Genomic DNA, 22703 nt, shown 5'->3' with positions numbered 1-22703 from the left:
CTGGATGAGGACTCTCCCGGTCCACTCAATGACTGTGATTGCTGACTTGCATTCTGTGCAACCACATTTCCACTTACATCAGCTCCAACATCTTTTTCAACAGCATACCAGCTACTCATCTCATCAAATACAACATTCTTGCTTACCTTCAATTCACGTGTAGCAGCATTATAACATCTATATCTCTTTTGCTCAAGGGAATACCTAATAAACACATATTTTTTTGCTTTTGGATCCAGCTTGGTACGCAACTCATCTGGCACATGCACATATGTAATACATCCAAAAACTTTCAAGTGAGACAAATCAGGTTTCTTGCCAATAAACTTCTCCTCTGGCGCGGTACATCATATATGGCTGTAGTAGGAGTCCTATTCATGATATAAATTGCCATAGACATAGCCTCAGCCCAATAGTTATGCTGCATATTCTTCTCTGCCACATCAATGCTCATGCTATCTCTATAATGTGCTTGTTTTTTCACTTGATAACTCCATTTTGCTGCAGAGTGTATCTACATGTAAATTGTCTCTGAATGCCATTCTTTCGTAAGAATTCAGAGAACTCATTGGAGAAGTATTCTCCCCCTCCATTTGACCTTAGGCACTTCACATGCTTTCTTGTCTGTTTTTCAACCATAAATCTGAAATTCTGAAAATGAGTGAACACCACACTCTTCTCCTTCATGAAATACACCCACACTTTCCTCATGTGGTCATCAATGTGTTACGTTATACCTAAAGCCACCCATAGACATAGTCTTCGCAGGATCCCATACATCTGAATGCACAACGTCTAGTACATTCCTGCTCACATTTCTGTCATGTGGAAATACATGTCTTGTTTGCTTTCCAAATTGACATGCTTCACAAACTTTATGCATACCTTCAACTTTAAACTTAGGTAGCCCTGTCACAATTTCTTTAGTTTGTATAGACTTCAATCTTTGCACATTTACATTCCCAATTCTCTTATGCCAAATGTCTGTATCTGCAACAACTCCTAAACCATTTGCAAACATTATAGCACTCACTTTAGGCATATTTACATTCAATGTAAACATTCTACCCACTCTGTTACCTTTTGTAACCAACCTGCACTTATCTTTAAAGTCTTCTACATAGTAGCCATCACAGTTAAACCGGACGCTCAATCATCTGCTTAATCATCTGGCCAACAGAAACCAGATTCTTTGTAATGTTCAGAACATGAAGTACATTTGCAAGGTACTTCACCTTACCATCCTGCATAGACAATGGCACATCTCCAACATGGGCAATTGGATGAGGAGTGTCATCCCCTGTTTCGACAAAACCTGGTCTTTCAAGACTCTTCATTTTCTTGAACCACTCACCATAACATGTCATGTGGTTTGAAGCACCTGAATCAACATAACATACATCATCCTTACATGCTGCTACATCATTTCCAGATGCAACATTAACCACATGTTGCATAACAGAAACAATCTCTCATTATCCTCATTATTTCTGCTAGAGGATGCATAGTTATTTTACTGCACTTTTCCATTTTGCATGTCACTCTGTTTCTTATAGCAATCTGCCTGCACATGTCCAGGCTTACCACAATAACCTTTGCTGCAAATTCTTTGACTCCCCTTGCCTCTAAACTGGCCTCTTCCACCGGGTTGTTGCTCTACTGACCATAATTCTGATTACCTGTTCGGCCACCACCTTGACCACCTCCATGACCTCTACCACGTCCATGACTCCCCTTGCCTCTAAACTAGCCTCTTCCACCTGCATGTTGTTGTTGTGAATCCTGGGTTGCTGCTACAGACCATAATTCTGATTACCTGTTCGCGGCCACCACCTTGGCCACGTCCATGACCTCTACCTCGTCCTCTATCTGAACTTGTGTAGAAGGCCTATTGCTCTGAACTATTTTTGTTTTGTGAAGACTGTTGATCTTCACCCAAGTTCTTCTCTTCAATGATCAGCATTGACACCAAATCTGTGAAGTTGGGAATGTTCTCCCGAGTCTAAATAGACGTCTTGAACGCCTTGTATTGTGGCCCGAGACCACGTAGACACACTTCCACCATATCATCATCATCAACAGAAACACCAATTGATGCAAGGGATTCCACAATGCCCTTGATCTTCAAAGCATAATCATTCACATACATATTCTTCTTCTCCACAGTATGAAGCTCATTCTTCAACTGAATCTTTCGTGCCTTAGTGTTAGTTTCATACAGCTTCACCAAGGTGTCCATCTCCATCTTCAACAGCTTTAGCTAGAGAAGAATCGAAAGGATCAAGTCTCTAATAGGGAGGCTTCACTGAGAACCCAGGAACCCAGGAACACACAATGACCAATTCTCCAGTCTCTAGCCCTCTCTTTGCTCTGATCCTCAAACAACCCCTCTAAAGCTACGCTGCCTTCACTCTAATCTACAAAGAATAGCAGGAACTCTAGCCCGCTTGTTTTGAGATAAAATCAAACCTGTAGGAGTCTCCCTCCAATGAAGTCTTCTACTCTCCACTCTCTCGTGATGATAGCATGAATCACTTCCTCTAGAGAGCCCTCCCTAAAAAGATCTCCCCCTGGCTTTTTGAATAATTTCACCATCTTCACTTCTTCTAGATCCTGTCGCCACCGTCTCCCTACATTGGCCACACTCTTTCTATTCTTGTTTCGTGCACATGCGCTTTTACCCTTGGTTGCCACACATCTCTTGCCACCTTGGATTTACACCTACACTATCTGTTGTTGAGATTCAAGCTCGATGTCAGTGTGTGCCAGCTATGCTATGTGCTGGCATGTTAGGTACGAACATGTGTGAGACATAAATGATCACGTCCAGCTGGTCATAGTGTGTGGACATTAGCTAGGGTTAGATGTGTGTGGACACCTCATAGTGTGTTGTGTGTATTATGGATTATGGCTTTATGCATTGTGTGAGAAGGGAGATGGCTTCCCTCTATGGTTAGGGTTTGAAATATACATTAGGGTTTTCTCCTGTGTGTGTCTCCTCTCCCTCTACTTATTTTTCAACATGGTATCAGAGCCTTGTGCTGTCTATTAGGGTTTTATGAGTGAGTGAGAGAAGAGGGAGAAGAAGCTGTGAAGAAAAGCTGTGAAGCTTGCCATTGATGCTGTGAAGCTTGGAGCACACCGATTACTATTAGATCTGAGAGCTTGGCCTACCGGGAAAGGTATTCTAAACATCCTTGAGCGGATTGCAGGTGATTCAGGCAAAAACAAAGCAAATTAGGGTTGCCCAAAGCAAAGAAAAATTCTGGTTTTTGGAAGCTTTCCATTGAAGCTTGGAAGCGGTGATGTATGGTGAAATACATGCAAATCTGGCAAAGAAATATGTATGTGACAAGCAAGAATGTGTTGGCAACTCATGTACAAGCCCTACACTGATTTTGGAGCATTTTTGATGCATTTGAATGAGTGAAATTTACTGGTTTTTTGAGCTCTCACAAAACAGAGAAAAGGAAGCCAAATTTTGATGCATTTGGAGCAAGTTTTTGGCAAAAATCAAAGCATTGATGGATTGCACACATGCCTAGGTGTGTTGGGTACCTAATACCATCATCAATTAACACTGTAATCACTCCCAAATCTCTCAGGAGCAGGCGGCGCAGGCTGGACAACAGAAACAGAGTACTTTTTTAATTTTTTTGATAAGTGGAGGACTCAAATCCACTGAGGTGACTAGTTAACATCAAAATTGGCTTAGCAAATTTGTGGTACACACTAGTGAGAAGGATGCTATATGATTGGATTGATCAATTATCATCAATTGAGCTGGAAATGAGCTGATTAAACAGGCTGTCTACTGGTTGCAGAGAAACAGAGTGTGATTAATCGACTAATTACTCTTTGGTCTTAAATAATTGGACTAATTCCTTTTACATGGAGTTAGTGGACATCATTGCTAAGATAATGAATGCCTGGTTTCTCAATTTGGACAAAGATTGAAGAAATTAGAGCAAAATTACTACTGGTTTTTTTGGTTTTTCTCAGAACAGAGAAGGGGGTTTGACAAAATTGGTATGTACACACCTCGGATGGTGTTGATACTCAACATTGAGGTTGTTTAGGTGTCAATGCAAGTTATCCATACTTGATTGAACCACTACATTGTAATTTGGAGCCCTGGAAAGCGCATCAAAGCAGGGTATCTTGGACTGCGTGAGCCAGTTCATTTTGGATGCATACAGGTTGATTTTCTACATCAAAATTGAAGTTTGTTGACTACATTGGAGTATCTGGAACACTCATTGGAGTGTGGTTGAGCTGAGGAAGGCTCGTTTATAGATTTGGACGTGTGCGGAAGGTTTATTGCATTGAGCAAACATGTCGAATAATCCAGTACAGATTGTTGGTGAAAAGCTGGATAGGAAGAACTTCCAGGCATGGAAGTACAGGATCAAAAGTTTTCTGAAGGGAAAAGGTTTTTGGAATCTCATTACAGGTGCTGAGCCAGAGCCGGAACTACCCCGACAACCTACACAGCAGCAGGTTATAGCTCATAAGCAATGGTCAGAAAGAGCATTCAAAGTGTTGCATTATCTGTCTATATGTATTTCGGATGCTATGCTCATACACATACATGATGCTGAGAATCCCAAGGATGCATGGGATACATTGGTAAAGTTGTTTGATACAGACACTAGTGCTCGCAAGTCTCAGTTGCGACAACAAATACATAATGTGAAGCGGAATAGGAGCATCCATGATTATGTACAAGAGATAAAGAAGTTTGCAGATGCATTGGCAACAATCAATGCCCCCATGCCTGATGATGATTTGGTAGACATTACCTTGCGTGGTCTTGGCAAGGAGTATAAATCTTTTGATACATCCATCTCGGTTTGGAGTACAAGTTTACCAGACTTTGATGAGTTGGTTTCACTCTTGCTTGTTGAGGAAATCAAACTCAGTGATTCATTTCAGGATGCATCTACTAGCCATGATGATAATGGCAGAAATCAGGCTTTCTATTCGCAAAGAGGTTTTAGAGGCATGGGGAGATTCGTATCATGTGGCTGTGGTAATGGTCGTGGATGGCAGGACAGGTCACCACAACAGAATTTTCAGCCTTCATATGGTGCTAGAGGTGGTTGTGGATATACACCTCAAAGAGGCAGAGGTAATCCTCGTGGTAGAGGACGTTGGCAAGGCCAACAAACATCTATGCAAGATGTGGAATGCCATTACTGTGGGAAATTTGGTCATATGGCACGTGATTGTTTCCGCAAACAGAATGATTTGAGAGGGGGTAGAGCACAACATCGTGGACATTATGCACAACATGGTGGTGGAAATTATGCATCAAGCAGTAATGATAGCACTGCAAATCACTTGTTTGCCATGAAACATGTTGTGGGATCTATGATGACAAATGCTGAAAATGATGACACTTGGTATATGGACTCTGGAGCATCAAACCATATGACTTGTCATGGTTTAAGCATATGAAGCCTATGGATGTGAAAGGCTATGTGGAGACAGGAGATGATACTCAGCATGCCATTACACATGTTGGAAGTGTACCATTGGTTATGCACAATGGTCAAACAAAATCTATGTCAGATGTACTGTACGTGCCTTCTATTACAAAAAGTTTGGCCTCAGTTGGTCAAATGGCGGAACAGGGATTACAGGTTCGTTTCAACGAGCATGGTTGCTTCGTTGAGGATTTCAAACATGGATGTAGAGTCATTGCTAAAGGCAAGAAAGAAGGCAGGTTGTTTAAGCTGGTGGATGTTGGGATTCCTGAGTTAAAATCAGCCATGTTCTCTAAAAGCAGAAATGTGGTACAGGACATTGATATGTGGCATAAGAGGATTGGACATGTCAATATACAAAGGTTAAAGAACATGCAGGCAAGAGGCATTGTTAGTGGGCTGCCTAGATTCAAGTATGATGGGAATATGCATGTTTGTGAAGCCTGTAAGTTTGGAAAGCAGGCAAGGTTGCGGTTTCCTAGAGAAGGCAACATGAGTAGCAGGCCACTTGAGATAGTACATAGTGATGTATGGGGTCCTGCACAAAACCCATCCATTAAAGGCAGTTTATATTATGTGACATTCATTGATGATTTCAACAGAATGACATGGATATACTTTCTCAGAAAGAAAAGTGAAGTGTTGGAAAAGTTTATGGATTTCAAAGCTTTTACAGAGAAGCAATATGATTCTTAGATTAAATGTTTGAGGACAGATGGAGGTGGTGAATACACCTCAAATGCTTTTGAGCATTTCTTGAGAAAGCATGGTATAAGAAGACAATTGACTTGCAGGTATACACCTCAACAAAATGGTGTGGCTGAGAGAAAGAATAGAGTCATTTGTGAAGTGGCCAGGGCGATGCTCAATGAAAAGAGCATGCCAGATTATTATTGGGCAGAAGCTTGTGCTACCGCGGTGTATATACTTAATAAGACACCCACAGCAGCCATACATGGAAGTACGCCACAGATGCGGCTTACGGGTTTTTGGCCAGACATTGGACACCTCAAAGTTTTTGGATGCATAGCTCATGTACATGTGCCTGACGAGAGAAGGAGGAAGTTGGATCCTAAGGTAGAAAAGTGTGTGTTTGTTGGATATGCACAGGATCGTAAGGCATACAAATGTTACAATCCACAAACTAAGCAAGTGGTTATCTCACGAGATGTGGTGTTTGATGAGCTTACTAGTTGGTACAAAGCAAAGGATGAGGGTGTCATTGATTCTCTTGAAGCTGATGTGCATGTGAACTTGCCACAAGCAAGTTCTAGTTCTACTACTATTTCTGGGCCAGCAGAGGCTGAGAGTAGCATTGTATGTCCATGGTCAGGACGTTTGAGGCATGAGAGTGTGAGCACTGGGAGCACTGGGAGTAGTGCTATGGATAAAGGAAAGAAGAAGGTCGAAGGAATTGGAATTACAGGTTATGTCATCAAGTTCAGAGAGTTTGGATGAGGAACTTGGTATACCTGTTTTACGCACACCTGGTGCAAGGCAGGATAGATATGTGCCACCACATGCTGGAGTGACAGGTGTTCAGAGTGATCCACATGCATTGCGGAGATCCCAAAGGGTCAGATATCCAGTTGTGACAGGTTGACATACCGTGATTTTGCTATGCATTATGCATATATGACATCTTTGGTGAAGCATGTGGAACCTACATGCTATACAGAAGCTATCGGAAAGCATGTATGGGAGAAAGCAATGGATGTTGAGATGGACGCATTGGTTCATAATGACACATGGGATTTGGTTGCATTACCACAGGACAAAAATGTCATTGGTTGTAAATGGGTTTACAAAGTATGGGAGAAAGCAATGGATGTTCAGATGGACACATTGGTTCATAATGACACATGGGATTTGGTTGCATTACCACAGGACAAAAATGTCATTGGTTGTAAATGGGTTTACAAAGTGAAGTGCAAGTCAGATGGTTCCATTGAGTGACATAAAGCAAGATTGGTAGCTAAGGGTTATGCACAAACCCAAGGCTTGGACTATGATGAAACGTTTAGTCCAGTGGCAAAGATGGGAACAGTAAGAGCAGTCATTGCTATGGCTGCAGCTAATGGTTGGGAAATGCATCAAATGGATGTCAAAAATGCATTTCTAAATGGTGATCTACAAGAAGAAGTGTATATGGCACAGCCATAAGGTTATGTACACCCAAGATATCCCACTCACGTATGCAGATTGAAGAAAGCTTTATTTGGGTTGAAGTAAGCACCTCGTGCTTGGAGTGATAAGATGAGCATATATCTTATCTCCCTTGGATTTCAGGTTTCTACAGCAGATTCTTCACTCTATGTGAAGAAAACAGATCATGGGATTGTTTTACTTATCATCTATGTGGATGACTTGATTATCACAGGTGATCATGGTACAGATGTGATGCATGTCAAGAAAGCATTGAGTGGGTAGTTTGACATGAAAGACTTGGGTGAGTTGCGATACTTTCTTGGAATTGAAGTGATCAAAGATCATGCAAGTACATGGTTAGTGCAACGCCGATATGCATTGGATATGTTGGTAAAATATGGCATGACAGGGTGTAAGCCTATGAGTACACCTTTGGAGCAAAATGTGAAGTTGCGGGCTGATTTTGGTGAGGAGTTGGATGATCCATCTATGTACAGAAAGATGGTTGGTAGTCTCATTTACATGACTATCACACGCCCGGATTTGAGTTATGCTGTAGGGCTAGTAAGCCAGTTTATGCAGAGTCCCAAAAAACCTCATTTGGATGCAGTGAGACGCATTATGCGATATGTAAAGACCATTGCACATTATGGTCTTCTTTATGAGAATGGTAAAGGCTTGGATATACATGGCTACACAGATGCTGATTGGGCAGGTAGCTCATATGACAGGAGGTCTACTAGTGGTTATGCCTTTACACTTGGAAGTGCCGTGGTGAGTTGGAGTAGCAAGAAGCAACCTACAGTTGCTTTATCCAGTACAGAGGCTGAATATAGGGGTGCAGCCATTGCTACTTGTGAAGGAATATGGTTAAAGAATCTCTTGACAGATTTGGGTGAGCCTATTGATGGCAAAGTTGTCATTCATTGTGACAACATGAGCAGTATACAGTTGGCAAAGAATCCAGTGTTTCATGCGCGGACCAAACACATATTGGTCCATTATCACTTTGTCAGAGAGAAAGTGCTGGATGGTACAGTTGATCTACAGTATGTGAAGACTGATGAGCAGGTGGCAGATATCTTTACAAAGCCACTTAGCAGGGAGAAGTTTGAGTACTTCCGTACTATGTTGGGAGTACGTGGGATGAGCTTGAGGGGGAGTGTTGAGAGCTTTGATATCCCAAGCTCATCTACATCTTCATCTATGGCAGTACATCATGAGCTTGAGAGGGGCTGTTGAGATTCAAGCTCGATGTCAGTGTGTGCCAGCTATGCTATGTGCTGGCATGTTAGGTACGAACATGTGTGAGACATAAATGACCGCGTCCAGCTGGTCATAGTGTGTGGACATTAGCTAGGGTTAGATGTGTGTGGACACAACTCATAGTGTGTTGTGTATATTATGGATTATGGCTTTATGCATTGTGTGAGAAGGGAGATGGCTTCCCTCTATGGTTAGGGTTTGCTTCTGTGTGTGTGTCTCCTCTCCCTCTACCTATTTTTCAACACTATCATGTACACACTCCTTCTTTCTTCACATTGTATTTGGGAGGGGCTCATTTTGCTCCTCATAACGTACTTGCTCGAACATCTCATGTTGGATGGGATCACCATCCCTTAGAAACTTCGTCAACAATTTTGCAATATGCATCGGCTTAATTTGTGTTATTCTTGATTCTCTTGCTATTGCAAGCTCTTGTGTAACCCCCCTTCCCATTTCTCTCGCCATGCCTAAAAGGTCCACACGCGCTGTGCCAATGGTGTAGCTACAAGAGGGGGTGCGTATGGATAGTATCCATGAGGTGCGGCAACATATCCAGCAGGGTTACTAACCTATTAGTCTAGCATGTGCTCGTGAAATTTGTCCTGTTGGTCGTATAATTAGAACAAAGGGTGCTAGGGGAATGTGAGGTGCTAATCCTTGACCGCCTCTTCCCGTATGAGGTGGCACAGTGTTTGGACCTCTAACGACATTTACCATGGGACATCTCACTGGTACCAATGGTACTGTGAGAGTTGGGTTTCCAATTTCTCTCTGCATTTCTTCAGCTTGGATGGCTTGCATGTGGGCATTGACCTCCGCCAAGAATTCCGGGGGTTTCATCAACTCTTCAAGATCCTTCATTGTTGAAAAGATTGAGCGATTCAAGTCTTGTTCTTCCCCATCTTGAGGTGGTGGGTCACTGGCCAACTGTATGCTCAGGAGAAGGGGCAAGAGGTGGGACATACATTTCATTCTCTTGTTGTGAGATTGGGTCAATTGGTACTCCTTCCTACTGTAGCGGTTGCGAGTACCCAACGGTTGTGCTTTGAAGCCCGAATTGATTCCATAGCAAAGATGTGGATGTAGACTCTCTTGGTAAAGAGGAGGGGTTGGGGATTTCTGTACTTTGTTGAGCTATTTGTGGGGATTTCTTGGCACGAGCGTGCAAGCTAGCCATTCCCGTTCCTCTTCATCGTACTCCTCATTATAATAGGTTTCAAGATCTTGGGTCACTCTTTCCAAGGAGGGACCAGGTGTGAACACCCATTGGATTTGTAGTGTTTGCTTGGGTCACTCTTTCCAAGAAGGGACCAGCTGTTGGGGTGTGAACACCCATTGGATTTGCAGTGTTTGGGTCCATATCGAATCGAACCATTCTTGTGTGTTTGAATGGCAGAAAGGGTGGACCAGTTTTGAGGTCAAGAGATTGAGGTACAATTTGGGATGTATTCCCAAGGTCTAGGGATATTCCATTGCAACTTCTTCTTCCCTAGGCAATCTCCGTCAAAACAAGCCTATACATAGTCTACAACTGTGTTTGAATGTGCTGAGGAGGTACGTGACCCCTCAGGTGACTCTGGAAACATGTTTGAATGTGCTGAGTCTTTGCTAGTGGTTGTGTCTGAGGTGTTAAAGGTTTGCCAACGATTAGTAGTCAATTGAGTGTCACCAGAGCTTCCCGACGATGCAAGTGAGAGAATGTGTGTAAAAGTGTGCACATCTGCCTATAAGGATGCGTTTGCTTCACGTACAAATGTCATGGGTTAAGAAATTTATATAGACGCACGAGGGTACAATGAAGCCCAATATATGCAATGACCGTGATATAGTGTGAGAGAGTAGAGATGGTAGAATTGTTTTTTAAATTATATATATATATATATATATAATTTTATTGAGTTTAATTTTTATTTTTTTAAAATTAATTAACTAATGTTTAAAATTAATTAATTAATGATTTAAGACTTTAATAATTAATTATTTGTTACATTTATTATTATTATTATTATTATTAGTTTTTTCAATCAATAAATTAACAAAATTAGATAGTTGATCAATAAAGTTTAAGTTAATTAATAAATACTAATAAATAAATTAATTAAAATTAGAGTTAATTTATTAATTTTAAAATAATTAATAAATACTTATAAATAAATAAATTAAAATTAGAGTTAATTTATTAATTTTAAAATAATTAATAAATTATTTATTTATTTATTTATTTATTTATTTATTTTTAATCAAATAATTAATTAAATTTTATAAATTAATTAATCTATTTTTTATTTTTTTAAAAATATTTAATTAAACTTAATTAATTAATTAAAAATTTTAAATTTCTTAATAATTAATTAATTGTAATATTTAATTATTTATATATTTTATTAAAATAATTAATTTATTATATTAATTAACTATTATGTTAATTATTATACTAATTAATAATTAACTTATATTTTTTTATTATTGACCTTAATTAATTATATTAACTAATTAATAATTAATTATATTAATTGGTGAGTAATTATATACTTGTTATATGTGTGTGTGTGTGTGTGTGTGTGTGTGTGTGTGTGGGGTGTGTAGGTGGAGCTAGTGTAGGAGGCAGGTGGAAGTTAGGCGAGCAGCAGCGTGGGTCGATCACGTACATTTTTTTTTGTTTTATTTAGCTAACCTCCTTTTGTAGGTCATGTGGCGCAAAGAGAGAGAGAGAGAGAGAGAGAGAGAGAGAGAGAGAGAGAGAGAGAGAGAGAGAGAGAGAGAGAGAGAGAGAGAGAGAGAGAGAGAAGAAAAAAATTATAATTTGATTTTTAAAAATTTCGATATAAAAAGAAAAAAGGGAGGGGAAGAGAGAAAAAGAGAGGAATTTTTTTGAAAGTAAATAATTAAATATATATGTATATATTTAATATATATATAAGTGAAAGAGCTAATATATAAATAATATGTAAGTATTTTTAAATTTTATTATTAATTTTTAAACTTATCTTTAGAAAAAAGGATAAAAAAGAGTAGCGATGTGGGTGCATTTTTTTAACATTAATTATCAAAATACAAATCAAAACTAGATATTTTTTAAAAAAAATATAAAAGTACTTTTTTATATTTTTACAAATTGAAAAAAAGAAGTAAGGGGAAATTTTTTTAATAGTAATTTTAAAAGAAAAGCTTCAGTAGAGATGAGAGGGAAAAAGAATTAGAAAAGGAGAGAGGTGATTTTCATTCCAAATAATGTGGGGGAGGGGCATGTATTTTTTCATAGTAAAGGTGCATGTGGCAAAGATCAACACCCCCTCTTAAATGCTTATGACATTCCCTTCTCCTTTTCCTTAGATTTTATCCACCAATTTACCTAAAAAAAAATTAATTCAATATATTGAATACAGTTCTAATTTATACAAACAAACATATTTCCCTAGTTTACAATCCTTACTTTAGTAATTTTCCTAATTAAACATCATTAATAATACAGTAATTCCTAGATTATTGTTTCAAGTTTACTAGGTCCTTGTTGCCTAGTTTATTTATTTCCCTAGTTTACTAATTTCTCAAGTTTATCTTAGTTTATTTATTTCCCTACTTTACTAATTTCACTAGTTTATCTGTTTCCAAACAGTGGTGCCGGTAACCCTAGTTTACTTCTCACCGGCAACCCAGATCCCATCGGCCATGGGAAGCTTAAGGCCAGGATTCTCCAAATGTATGAAAAGCTGGGGTTATGGACGGGGAGATTTCCCCGGTTAAAAAATCAATGAGGTAATCATGTCTCAACTTGCAGCAATGGCGATGACAACGTTAAATGCAACGCGTCTTGCATCTTGACCTTTATGATATTGAGCTCTGCTCCCAGCAAGCTTTTCGAAATCTTTCAGTCCTCTGCCATCTCCACCGCGTGAGAAAACCAAACAAGTATACATTCTCTCTTTTTTGCTTAAATCTGATCTTAGGGTTTTGTGGGCTAGGGTTTTTGTCTCTCTCTGACCTAGGGTTAGGGTTTTTCTGATCTTTAGGGTTTCGCTTATCCAGCATCAGGGTTTACCTGAGCTTCTCTGTTTTTTTTTCTGAGCTAGGGTTTCCTGATTTAAGGTAGTTTTCTCTGAGCCATGTAAAAGATTTGATGCACTGGTTTCCTGATTAATATATGAGATGAGTTGGGAATGTTTTCCCCAAATTTTCCTTTTATGAGCTGGGTTTTTTCTGATTTATTTGCTCATTTCTGAGTTAACGTTTTCTGGCATCTGCATTAGGTATTCCAGACACGACCACTGTGTAAGCTAGTGTTTCCTGAGATATGATATAGTAGTGCTGCATATGTCTACTGTGTGGGCAAGGTTTTACTCACAGGCTTAAAGCTCTATGATCTGTGAAGTAGGCGTTTTTGATTCTTTTTTACATGTTGTATGAGCTAGGGCTTTTCTTTCCTGTTTAGGTAACGGCACAAGCGCTGTTCGAACGCAATGTCTGGGGTCTCCCTTGCCGCAGGGTCGCACAAGAAGAAGCTTGACAGAGAAAATGAGGGCGCCCCCAGGGGATTGATGGGCTCTATAAGGACAATTGAGCTGCAGCTGGTTGCCTTCATTGTTGTGTTTTCTGCCAGCGGCTTGGTACCTGTGGTGGATCTCCTCTTTCCCGTCTTTGTCACGCCATATCTGTACATACTGTCGCGGCTGGTTTTTCCCAGCATCAACAAGGAGGGCTCCCGGATGGAAGTTTTCCATGGCAGCAGGTTGTTCCAGCTCTATGTAGTCCTGGGTATGGTCCTTGGGCTCTTTTTTCCGCTTGCATATGTGCTTGGGGGTTTTGCCAGAGGAGACCAGCATGCGGTGAGGGCAAGCACGCCCCATCTGTTCCTTCTTTCTGCTCAGATCTTGAGTGAGAACCTGATTAGCAACCTGGTCATCTGGTCTCCCCCTGTCCGGGTGTCTTTAGTTGCCATCTACACTGCCCGTCGGATCTTCTCTCTTGCAGGCTGGGTTTCAGATGCCTTCTACTACTCAACTCTGCCGGAGGATCCAAGGTTCAAAGTGAGTGCCCTATTTGCTTTTTTCAAGTACTTTGGCGTTTTGCTCATAGTCATGGAAGCTTTTGAAGAACGTCAATATTGTGAATGTTTGCCATCCATCTGTAAATTTTTTCATGCCATAACCATTAGCTTAAGGTGGGCAGTACAAGTATTAGTGAATATGGAGGAGGCAGCTGAATTGTCATTGCATAATATTGTTACACGCACCAGTGCACATATGCACAGATGTTAAAGTTTGATTTCCTGGGGCAAGAGCCCAACACACCATGGTAATTATCTTCTTTAATCATGTGAAGGTGATGCCATTTTACAACTAGTTGTTTTAAAAGCTGGAATGTCTCATATTGTCATATTGTGCAATTGATGCAATCAGATGTGGGCAAATAGAAGCAAATGAGTTTACATTCATTATGCCTCTATGCATTGAAAGTTCATTCGAGGAAAGAGAAAGTGGACAATTTCTTATATAAATGCTCACGAGAATCAATGGCCAATCTGTGTTGCAGGATCTTGCTTGGATGTGGTTTGGAAGGGGTCTTGCTACGGCTAATCTTATATACTTCAGCATCAACATGTTCTGCTTTATCATCCCAAGATTTCTTCCCAGGGCTTTTGAAAGGTACCTCGAAGCCACAGCTGCCTATAGTGCCTCAAACAAAACAGTTGTGGATGACAAGGCTTCAACTACACCATCCAAAGGAGTACCTGAGAAAAAAGTGAAGTAAGGCAGCCTAATCTTCAAAGGTTAGAAGGTGTGGTTGATGGTTGGCCCTTCTTTGAAAGCCCGCCATTGAAGCTGAGGTTGGCAATGTGCTCATCTTTGTGCTCTTCAAGTTTTTTTGTATGGATGTCTTCAAATTTTTTATGGCAATAAAGCTTGAAGCTATTGCAAAATATCACTATTTGGTAGTATGTATAGAAAAGAAAAACGCAAAAATGAGTGGGTATCACATGAGTCACTCAATTTGTATATACTTGATCAAGGCAAGTCATGAGTGTTCTAGCTCAACTTGTTTTTAGCAATCATTGGCAAGGCATTATAAGGGTGGACTTGGTTAGTTGGTTATAGTAAGTATACCAAGGCTTGTTTTAGTGGATGGAGTGAAAGAGGTGAATATGGGGTCCGGATGAGGAACATACACACTATCATGAGAATGGAGTCCAATTTCCTTCTTTTCCTCTGGCAAATTGCTAAGGGATATGCAAGGAGAAGAGATAGTACTGACATTTTTTATTGCTAATTATTTGAATTGTTTGCAAGAAGCTAATGTTTGCATTTGCACATCCAAGCCTTTAAAATAGTCCTCCATGGCATATTATGTTTAGTTTGGTTGCTTACATTGCTAATGTTTAATGTTGTGGTGAGGATTTTGTCAAAGAGAAACAACTTGCAACTTCTCTAGATTTGGGTGCACTAGCTCCTCATTCAAATTGCCTCTTTATTATCCCACAAAAGGCTGCAACTTCTTGATGCGGGTGCACTAGCTCCTCATTCAAATTGCCTCTTTATTATCCCACAAAAGGCTGTAACTTCTTGATGTGGGTGCACTAGATCCTCATCAGATCACCTCTTTATTGTCCCATAAAAATCTCCACAACTAAAGGGGTGTGGAGGGAGAGCTTCCTTTGCCTTGAGAGAATATCCCTGAATTTGACTCACTCCCAAGAAAGTGTAAGAGGTGGAAGGAGAAAACTCATGCAAATATGCAAGTAGAAAATCCATCTCAATCATTTAAACACCCATAAAGCTATACAAGCAGAGACGAAGAAGTGAGGAATAGATTCCACCTCCTTACTACATCCATTACATGTTCCATTTCCCAACCGTAGTTTAGCTGCATGTGCTTGGTGTAAAATGAGCCACATTAGACATGAAATTTTAGGAGGGATGTATTTAGACCAAATATTCGTAAACGTAAAATCCCATTGGTTTTTGTTCCAACTTAGGTTCCATCTTCTGTTTAGTTTAGAATAGAGTCGCGGCTCATGGCTTGAAGAACGGAGGTATCGACAGCAAGATGTCTTGATTTTTCCATACAAACGTCTTAGGAAGAAAGGTACCTTTCAACTGTATGTATTGTAAATCTTGGTTGTGCCAGATTGACATCCTTTGTGTAAGCAGGATCAGATCCTCCTCATTGAGCCTGAAATTTTACGGGTTGCCCAAGTTCTCTCATTGAAATCCTAGAAGTCTTCCTAGGTTAAAATGACCTTCTTAGATAGCTTTTAATCTGTTCTGTAGAGGCACGAGGATGTAGTCTTGGCAAACCATTAAAATCCAAATAGAGTCCTTGTGGTAGATGCCAGCTTTAACATTAAGGCTCTCATTAAGGGTGATGTTTCCTTTAATTCTGTTCCAAGAAGACCACACCCTTTTGATTAGTATGCTACTCTTAGGTTTAATGGGGATCATTACTAGCAGGAAACTTTCTCCACCTGTTAAAACCCTGCACATCATACAAAGAAGAGTCTCTGTGAATCAAGAGGGCCCAGTATTCAAAGGGGTTCAACAGACTTCTAACCACCCACTTGCTTATCATTATGTCTGCAAATTTTGAAATATCCGGAATACCCAAGCCTCCTTTATTCTTAGGTAGGGTACATTATTTCCAAACCACCTTTTGGATCCTGAAAGTGTTAGCATTCCCACCCCATAGGAAGTTTCTACATAAAGCCTCTAAAGGTTTAATTTTAGCTTGGGAGGATCTCTAGAGCAAGAAAGAAAGAAGGTAGTTGTAGGGATTAAAATATGCTTCATAAACACAATTTTGCTTGCTAAGCTTATTTGCATTCCTTTCCATTTAGTAAACTTCATTTTGACTTTTTCCATGACCCGTAACCATCTCTGATGCATGCTAACACCAAATCCTGTTGGAATACCAAGCAGTCTAAAAATCCTGCCACTCGGGATAGTTTAACAACCTTGATCAACAAGCCATTGAGGAGGGTCTTGGAGAAAAATTTTAATCCCAGTTTTGGAGTGGTTGATGATAGAGCCAGAAGCGATACAAAAAGTTTGAAGGAATTCCCAAAAAACCTCTATTGAAAGAGGTTCATTATGAATGAGGTTGTTGGTATCATTTGCAAATTGCTGTAGGCATAATTGTTTTTGATTACTTGGGATATTGATCCCTTTAAGTATCCGATCCTGCATTTGCTTAGCCACAAGCCATCCCAAGGCATCAACTACAATGGCAAAGATAAGGGGGGCAAGAGGGCATCCTTGCCTGATAGATCTTCATAGGGCAAAAGAAGGAGAAAGTTCACCATTTACTACGACTCTTGCAGTTGCATTTTTAAACAAGGCATGGACTGACTTAATCAACCTAGGACCTATGCCCATATCCTATAGAGACTGCAACAACGCGAAGTCTCGTTCTGGTCTATCGTAAAGCTTTATCAAAATCAATCTTGAAAAAAATGAAGTACTAATTAGAATTTTGAGCATGTTCAATTCCCTCCCACAAGGCAATAATGGCATCCAAAATATATTTGCCCTTGACAAAGCCTTTCTATTCATTTTTGATCCACTGATTGAGGTTGTTTGACAACCGAAGTGCAAGGGCTTTGGCATAGATTTTATAAGAAGAAAAAAGCATAGTAATAGGTCTCCAATTGTTGATGATCTCTTTGTTACCTCTTTTATAGATGAGATTTATTACTCCTTCATTCACTTGTCTAGGTAGAGATCCAAAGAATAGGGATTCCCTCCACACCAACAACAGATAGGGGACCAAAAACGTTTTAAAGCATTTGTAAAATTCATTTGGAAGACCATCCAGGCCTGAGATATTGCCATTTTTGAGTGAGTCTATTTCACCTTCTATTTCTTCTTCACTTAAATCCCTTTCTAGATAAGTTGCTAATGAGGTCGGGACAATTTTCCTCCTGCATCTAGCAATTTTTTCACATTCTACTTGTTTGGCCAGAGATCTAACAGGAGGGGAGCTAACAATTTCAGAGAAGTGGGAGTGGAAAATTGTCAAATTTTTTATAGATGAGGAAGCTAGATTTCCCTTTTTGTCCCTTAGAAAAGGGGCTAAGTCTTTTTCCTTTTTTTGAGACATTTAAAAGTTTCGTTGTTGGGTCTATCTCCTTTACCTGCCCACCATTCTCTTAGAAAGAGTTAGACTCTCTCATATTCAATGTTTTCCTCCTTCCTCAAGATAGCCTTTAAATCTAGATACCTCTCTTGGTATTCCATCTTACCTTTGTTAACCTCTTTCTCCACCTGTTCAAGTTCTTTGAGAGTTGCATTCTTCCTTGGTATCCTACGCCTATCCCTTTGCACTTTTATCTTTATGAGAAGTTGTTGTGTCTGACTAACCGCTTGTGACTAGGATTGAGAAGGTAATAACTGTGAGTGAAAGGCATTATAGAAAATATCTTGAACTCCTTCCTAAACCACTAGAAGGAGTAACAAGGAAGGGTCAGCATGGAGCCATCCTATTGAAATATACAAGTGAATAGGGTGTGTGCGGGAACAAGCCCTTGGAAAGAGGCTGTAAAAGAGAATCTGTAAATGTGAGAGAGCCTGTGAAAAGGTGAGAAGTATCTACAGGGAGAGAATAAAGGGTAGCATGAGGAGATTTAGGAGGTGTGGAGATATTCTGGGAGGTGGAGAGAATCAAGTAAAAGAGGTGGAGTGAATTAAGGAGAAATCAGTGGGATTAGATGCTTGGATGTAAACCCTATAAATTGAGGCATTGGCCTAATGAGAATTTGCTAGTTTTTGATTATCCATGCTTACATTAAGCTATCACTTAATTACTCACTAATCACATCTTAATTATCGTCTAATCTCTTTGTTAATGATGTTGATTCTAGCATTTGATCCACCATAGCTCATCACGTTGCTGCAAATTTAACATGGTATCAAAGCCTAGCCTAGAATCCATCAATTTGTGAGCCCATTATCTTGCTAATCACCTAGCTAATTAGGATTAGTAGATATTAAGATTTTTTTACCTCTTTTCAACTAGCTCTTTGCACCCCCAGCCAGTGGAGGGGCTTGATCTCCCTCCAGGAGAAACACTAGGGCAAAAGCTTCTAGACATACATAGCCACCTCCCTTGTGCTTCAGCCCATCAAGAAAAAATGTCAAACTGCCTAGTGGAGCTGTCATTTTTGCTAATTTGCAGGCACCGTTTTTCTGAGGAAAAAAGGGTATCTCTTATTCTCCAGTTGCAATGGGTCTAATTCCTCTTGGCCCTAGGGGTTTTCAAGGGTGCTCTACAAGCTGGTGAAGACAGATTTGGATTTGATCAAGTCTACAGTGAGATCCAAGCTCTTCATCAAATCTGCAGGTGACTTTGGTAAAATAGAGATTAAGCATTCAATGTTTGGTCAAATCTTGTGTTTCTTGGCTTAATCCTCTACTAGACTAATTGCTATTGATGGCCTTAAAAGGGTTTGAGCTCATTTGAACTCTAAGGCCTCAGATCTGGACTCCTGGCATACTCTGTTTTCTGCACACAAAATAGAGTATTAATTTATTAATCAGTGATTAATCAATACTAATCACTATATTTTGGTGCAATTGAGGGTTCAAATTAACCATTGGGTATCTGATACAGATCTTTATAACTTCATATTACAATTCGGAGATGATTTGATACTCCAAACCATTCTGTATAGATTTGTTACCCTTGGTTTAATGTAATTTCTGGTAATTTTATGTTGATTGTAATCATCTCCTAAACACCACATTGAGTTGTAAAAGGGTAGACATTGCCCTTGAATCTTGAAATTGGATCAAGAGGTAAGACCCCCTTCACTGTCATCATGAGCACGGCACAAGAGATAGCCAAATTTAATGGGGAGTAGTTTTATACATGGCAGACAAAAACCATGTATCTGCTCTCATGAGGAAAAATCTGTGGGGGCTAGTTGAGGGAAGAGATGAATGCCCAGAGGTGAGAGGGGAAAATGAGTGGAAGAGTAGGAACGAAAAAGCATTGGGACTTATCGCACTCAGTTTAAATGATGAAATCATTCATCACATCACAGGGATATAGTGGGCAAAAGATGCATGGGATGAACTCAATAAATTATTTGGCACACAAGCTAAAAATTCAAAGATAAATATGTTAATGCAATTCTACAAATTGGATATGAAGAAAAGTGAACCTTTAATCACACACTTGAACAAATATGGCAGCTATTGGCAAAAAGGTAGAAGATGATGAGGCACTAGCAGTGCTTCTGAAGAGTGTGGACAAAGGTAAATATGAAAACATTGTAGCAACACTAAAGAATGTACCTGAATTGAAGCTACACGAGATAGAAGGAGCTCTACTAGAGCAAGAGACCAGAGGCAAAGAGAAGAAATGGCTGGACTCAACAGCAGGAGAAGAAAAAGCATTCTTCACCCGAGGAGGATTTGTTTAGCCTATCCTCTATAAGAATCTACTTAATGCATGTTTTCACTGTAACAAAAGAAAGGCCATTACATCCAGGGAATGTCCTCTTAAGAATCCCCCGGCTTCTCAAGAAAATCCAGGCTACCAACCATCTAAAATTCTCAAAAGGACAATGATGGATTCCAATCAGCAATTAGGAGGGGTAAGGGTCCTAGACAAGCCCCTCACATACCACAAACTAGAGGGAGAAACCAAAATAGATTCACCCCTCTTCTTGTAGAGGTTGCTAACCCATCCCAACCAGAGGTAGAAGAGAGTAAATCCTCAAATGAGGATGATTATGTTTAGTAATCTCAAACAAACACGTCCGAAAGGCTAGAAAAGGAAATAGATAAAATGTATTTTTGTGATGACTCTCCAATAACAGCCCTTACCCCAGAGGAAGAGAGACTTTCGAGTTCTACACACAAAGATAATATCAATACATGTGGTTTAAGAGCCCCTTATCAATCAGGATGATGGTCTTCCATTGTCTCTATGGAAGCATCCTTCCAATAGTCCAACACTGCCCCATCAAGAATTATCTACCACTAAACAAAGAATCTCTAAACTTGGTCCTAGCTTTAACTCTTCTATTTCAGAGGAAAAAAGGGCCCCAACAAGGAGTGACCCCCTCAAAGCGTCCAAGCTAAAAAACAGGCTCTTCCAAGAAAAAATTCATGTTGACTGCCTGTCTCTAAGAAGAAGTGAAGGCCTTTGGTCATTACCTTAAACCCAACCTAGAGAAGACTTCTAAGGATCTTACCTAGTTCTACACTGACCATAGTCAAGGTAGTGGGGGAACTGCCCTGGGTATCCATAAGAGATGGAACAACTATATTAAAGATATTGTGGTCCACCCATCTAATAAATGGCTTGCAGCAGTTAAGATGGAAACTGACTTTGAGTGGTACATAGTCTCTATGTATATTGTTGGCCCTGCAAGCTCCAAGCCGGAATTATGGAATCTCTTCTTCAACTTGACCTCCCGATCATTCTATTGGGGGACTTTAACATGGCTGAGCACCAACAATACAAAATGTGTGGCTTGGTTCTCACTCTAAAGGGGCGAGAGCACAGAGAATGGCTATCATGTAAGGGATTTCATGACTTGATGGACATTGCACCAAACCTTGAATTCACCTAGTCAAACGTTAGAGATAATTCTCACTTAATAAAAGGAAGGCTTGATAAATGTTACATCAGTGGCTCTATTTCTAAGGAATACAGCAGTACTAAGATCAAAGTTCTTAACACGACCAACATTTCAGATCACAAGCCCATTCTCATCTCCATACTCAAAGCGGGGTCTCAACGCAAGGCTGGATGTGTTAAATTTGCAGCAATGTGATGAGCTATGGTGGATCAAATGCTAGAATCAACATCATTAACAAAGAGATTAGATGATAATTAAGAGGTGATTAGTGAGCAATTAACTAATAGCTTAATGTAGGCATGGATAATCAAAAACCAACAAATTCTCATTAGGCCAATGCCTCGATTTATAGGGTTTACATCCAAGCATCTAATCCCACTGATTTCTCCTTGATTCACTCCACCTCTTTTGCTTGATTCTCTCCACCTCTCCCAAAATATCTCCACCTCTATATCTCCACCTTGATTCTCTCCACCTCTTCCAAAATATCTCCACACCTCCTAAATCTCCTCATGCTACCCTTTATTCTCTCCAAGTAGATACTTCTCACCTTTTCACAGGTTCTCTCACATTTATAGATTCTCTTTTACAGCCTCTTGCCAAGGGCTTGTTCCCACACACACCCTATTCACTTGTATATTTCAACACCTCCCCTCAAGTTAATAATCCTAGCACACCTAGACCCTATACCAAGTTTCCCTCTTACTTGATAGTCTGCGACCAGTGCCTCAAGTCCCTAAACTCATAGTCCTTGATACTCTCTCTCTCTATGTGTCCAAGGCTACTACAAGTGCCCATGACCTTGACTCAAGTGCTCACACATACATCTACCATATCATTTCTATCAAGGCCTATGGATGCCATCTAGGGTTCAGATCTATGGTCGGTCTTTGACCTAGAGGTTTACCCAACGGTTTAACAACGAGTCTAAAAGCAGAGGGCACAGATGGAGGCGAAGATCCAAGAATTCAACCCACACAAGACATTTTGAAGGTTTAGGCCCACTAGGGGAAAAATCTAATTGCCAGTAGAACATAGATAAAGGAGAGTTCCTTATCATATCCATTGGCTAGCCCCAAATATGTTTAAGGTCATCCATGTCACCTTGAACAGAAAGCAAAAGTAATTATTAGGTGAAAATTGATTATGTTCTACTTCTACTCCTCTAGGCCACCAGTTTGATCTAATCTAACCTCTTAGGACATCAGCCAAGGGGTGAG

The 22703-nt window shown here is 39.9% G+C and overlaps 1 protein-coding gene across 3 annotated transcripts; it reads left to right on the top strand.

Annotated features, from left to right (window-relative positions):
• The first annotated feature begins 12561 nt into the window (after positions 1–12561).
• Positions 12562–14820, top strand: LOC147637550 (uncharacterized). 3 transcript variants are annotated; one of them, XM_086799349.1, is made up of 5 exons: positions 12562–12812; positions 12914–12989; positions 13151–13234; positions 13333–13927; positions 14433–14820. In XM_086799349.1, the coding sequence occupies exons 4-5, from the start codon at positions 13361–13363 to the stop codon at positions 14649–14651; spliced, it is 786 nt and encodes a 261-aa protein (XP_086655475.1). In that variant the 5' UTR covers positions 12562–12812; positions 12914–12989; positions 13151–13234; positions 13333–13360; the 3' UTR covers positions 14652–14820. The 3 variants fall into 3 exon arrangements, with proteins under 3 accessions (XP_086655475.1, XP_086655474.1, XP_086655473.1); XM_086799348.1 differs by lacking the exon at positions 13151–13234; XM_086799347.1 differs by lacking the exons at positions 12914–12989; positions 13151–13234.
• Positions 14821–22703: the final 7883 nt, after the last annotated feature.

The sequence above is a fragment of the Cibotium barometz genome, chromosome 6 (genome assembly GCF_041138505.1).
Source record: "Cibotium barometz isolate CiBa-2024 chromosome 6, ASM4113850v1, whole genome shotgun sequence".
Taxonomy (NCBI): domain Eukaryota; kingdom Viridiplantae; phylum Streptophyta; class Polypodiopsida; order Cyatheales; family Cibotiaceae; genus Cibotium; species Cibotium barometz.
This window is presented reverse-complemented; position numbering and strand designations above follow the sequence as displayed.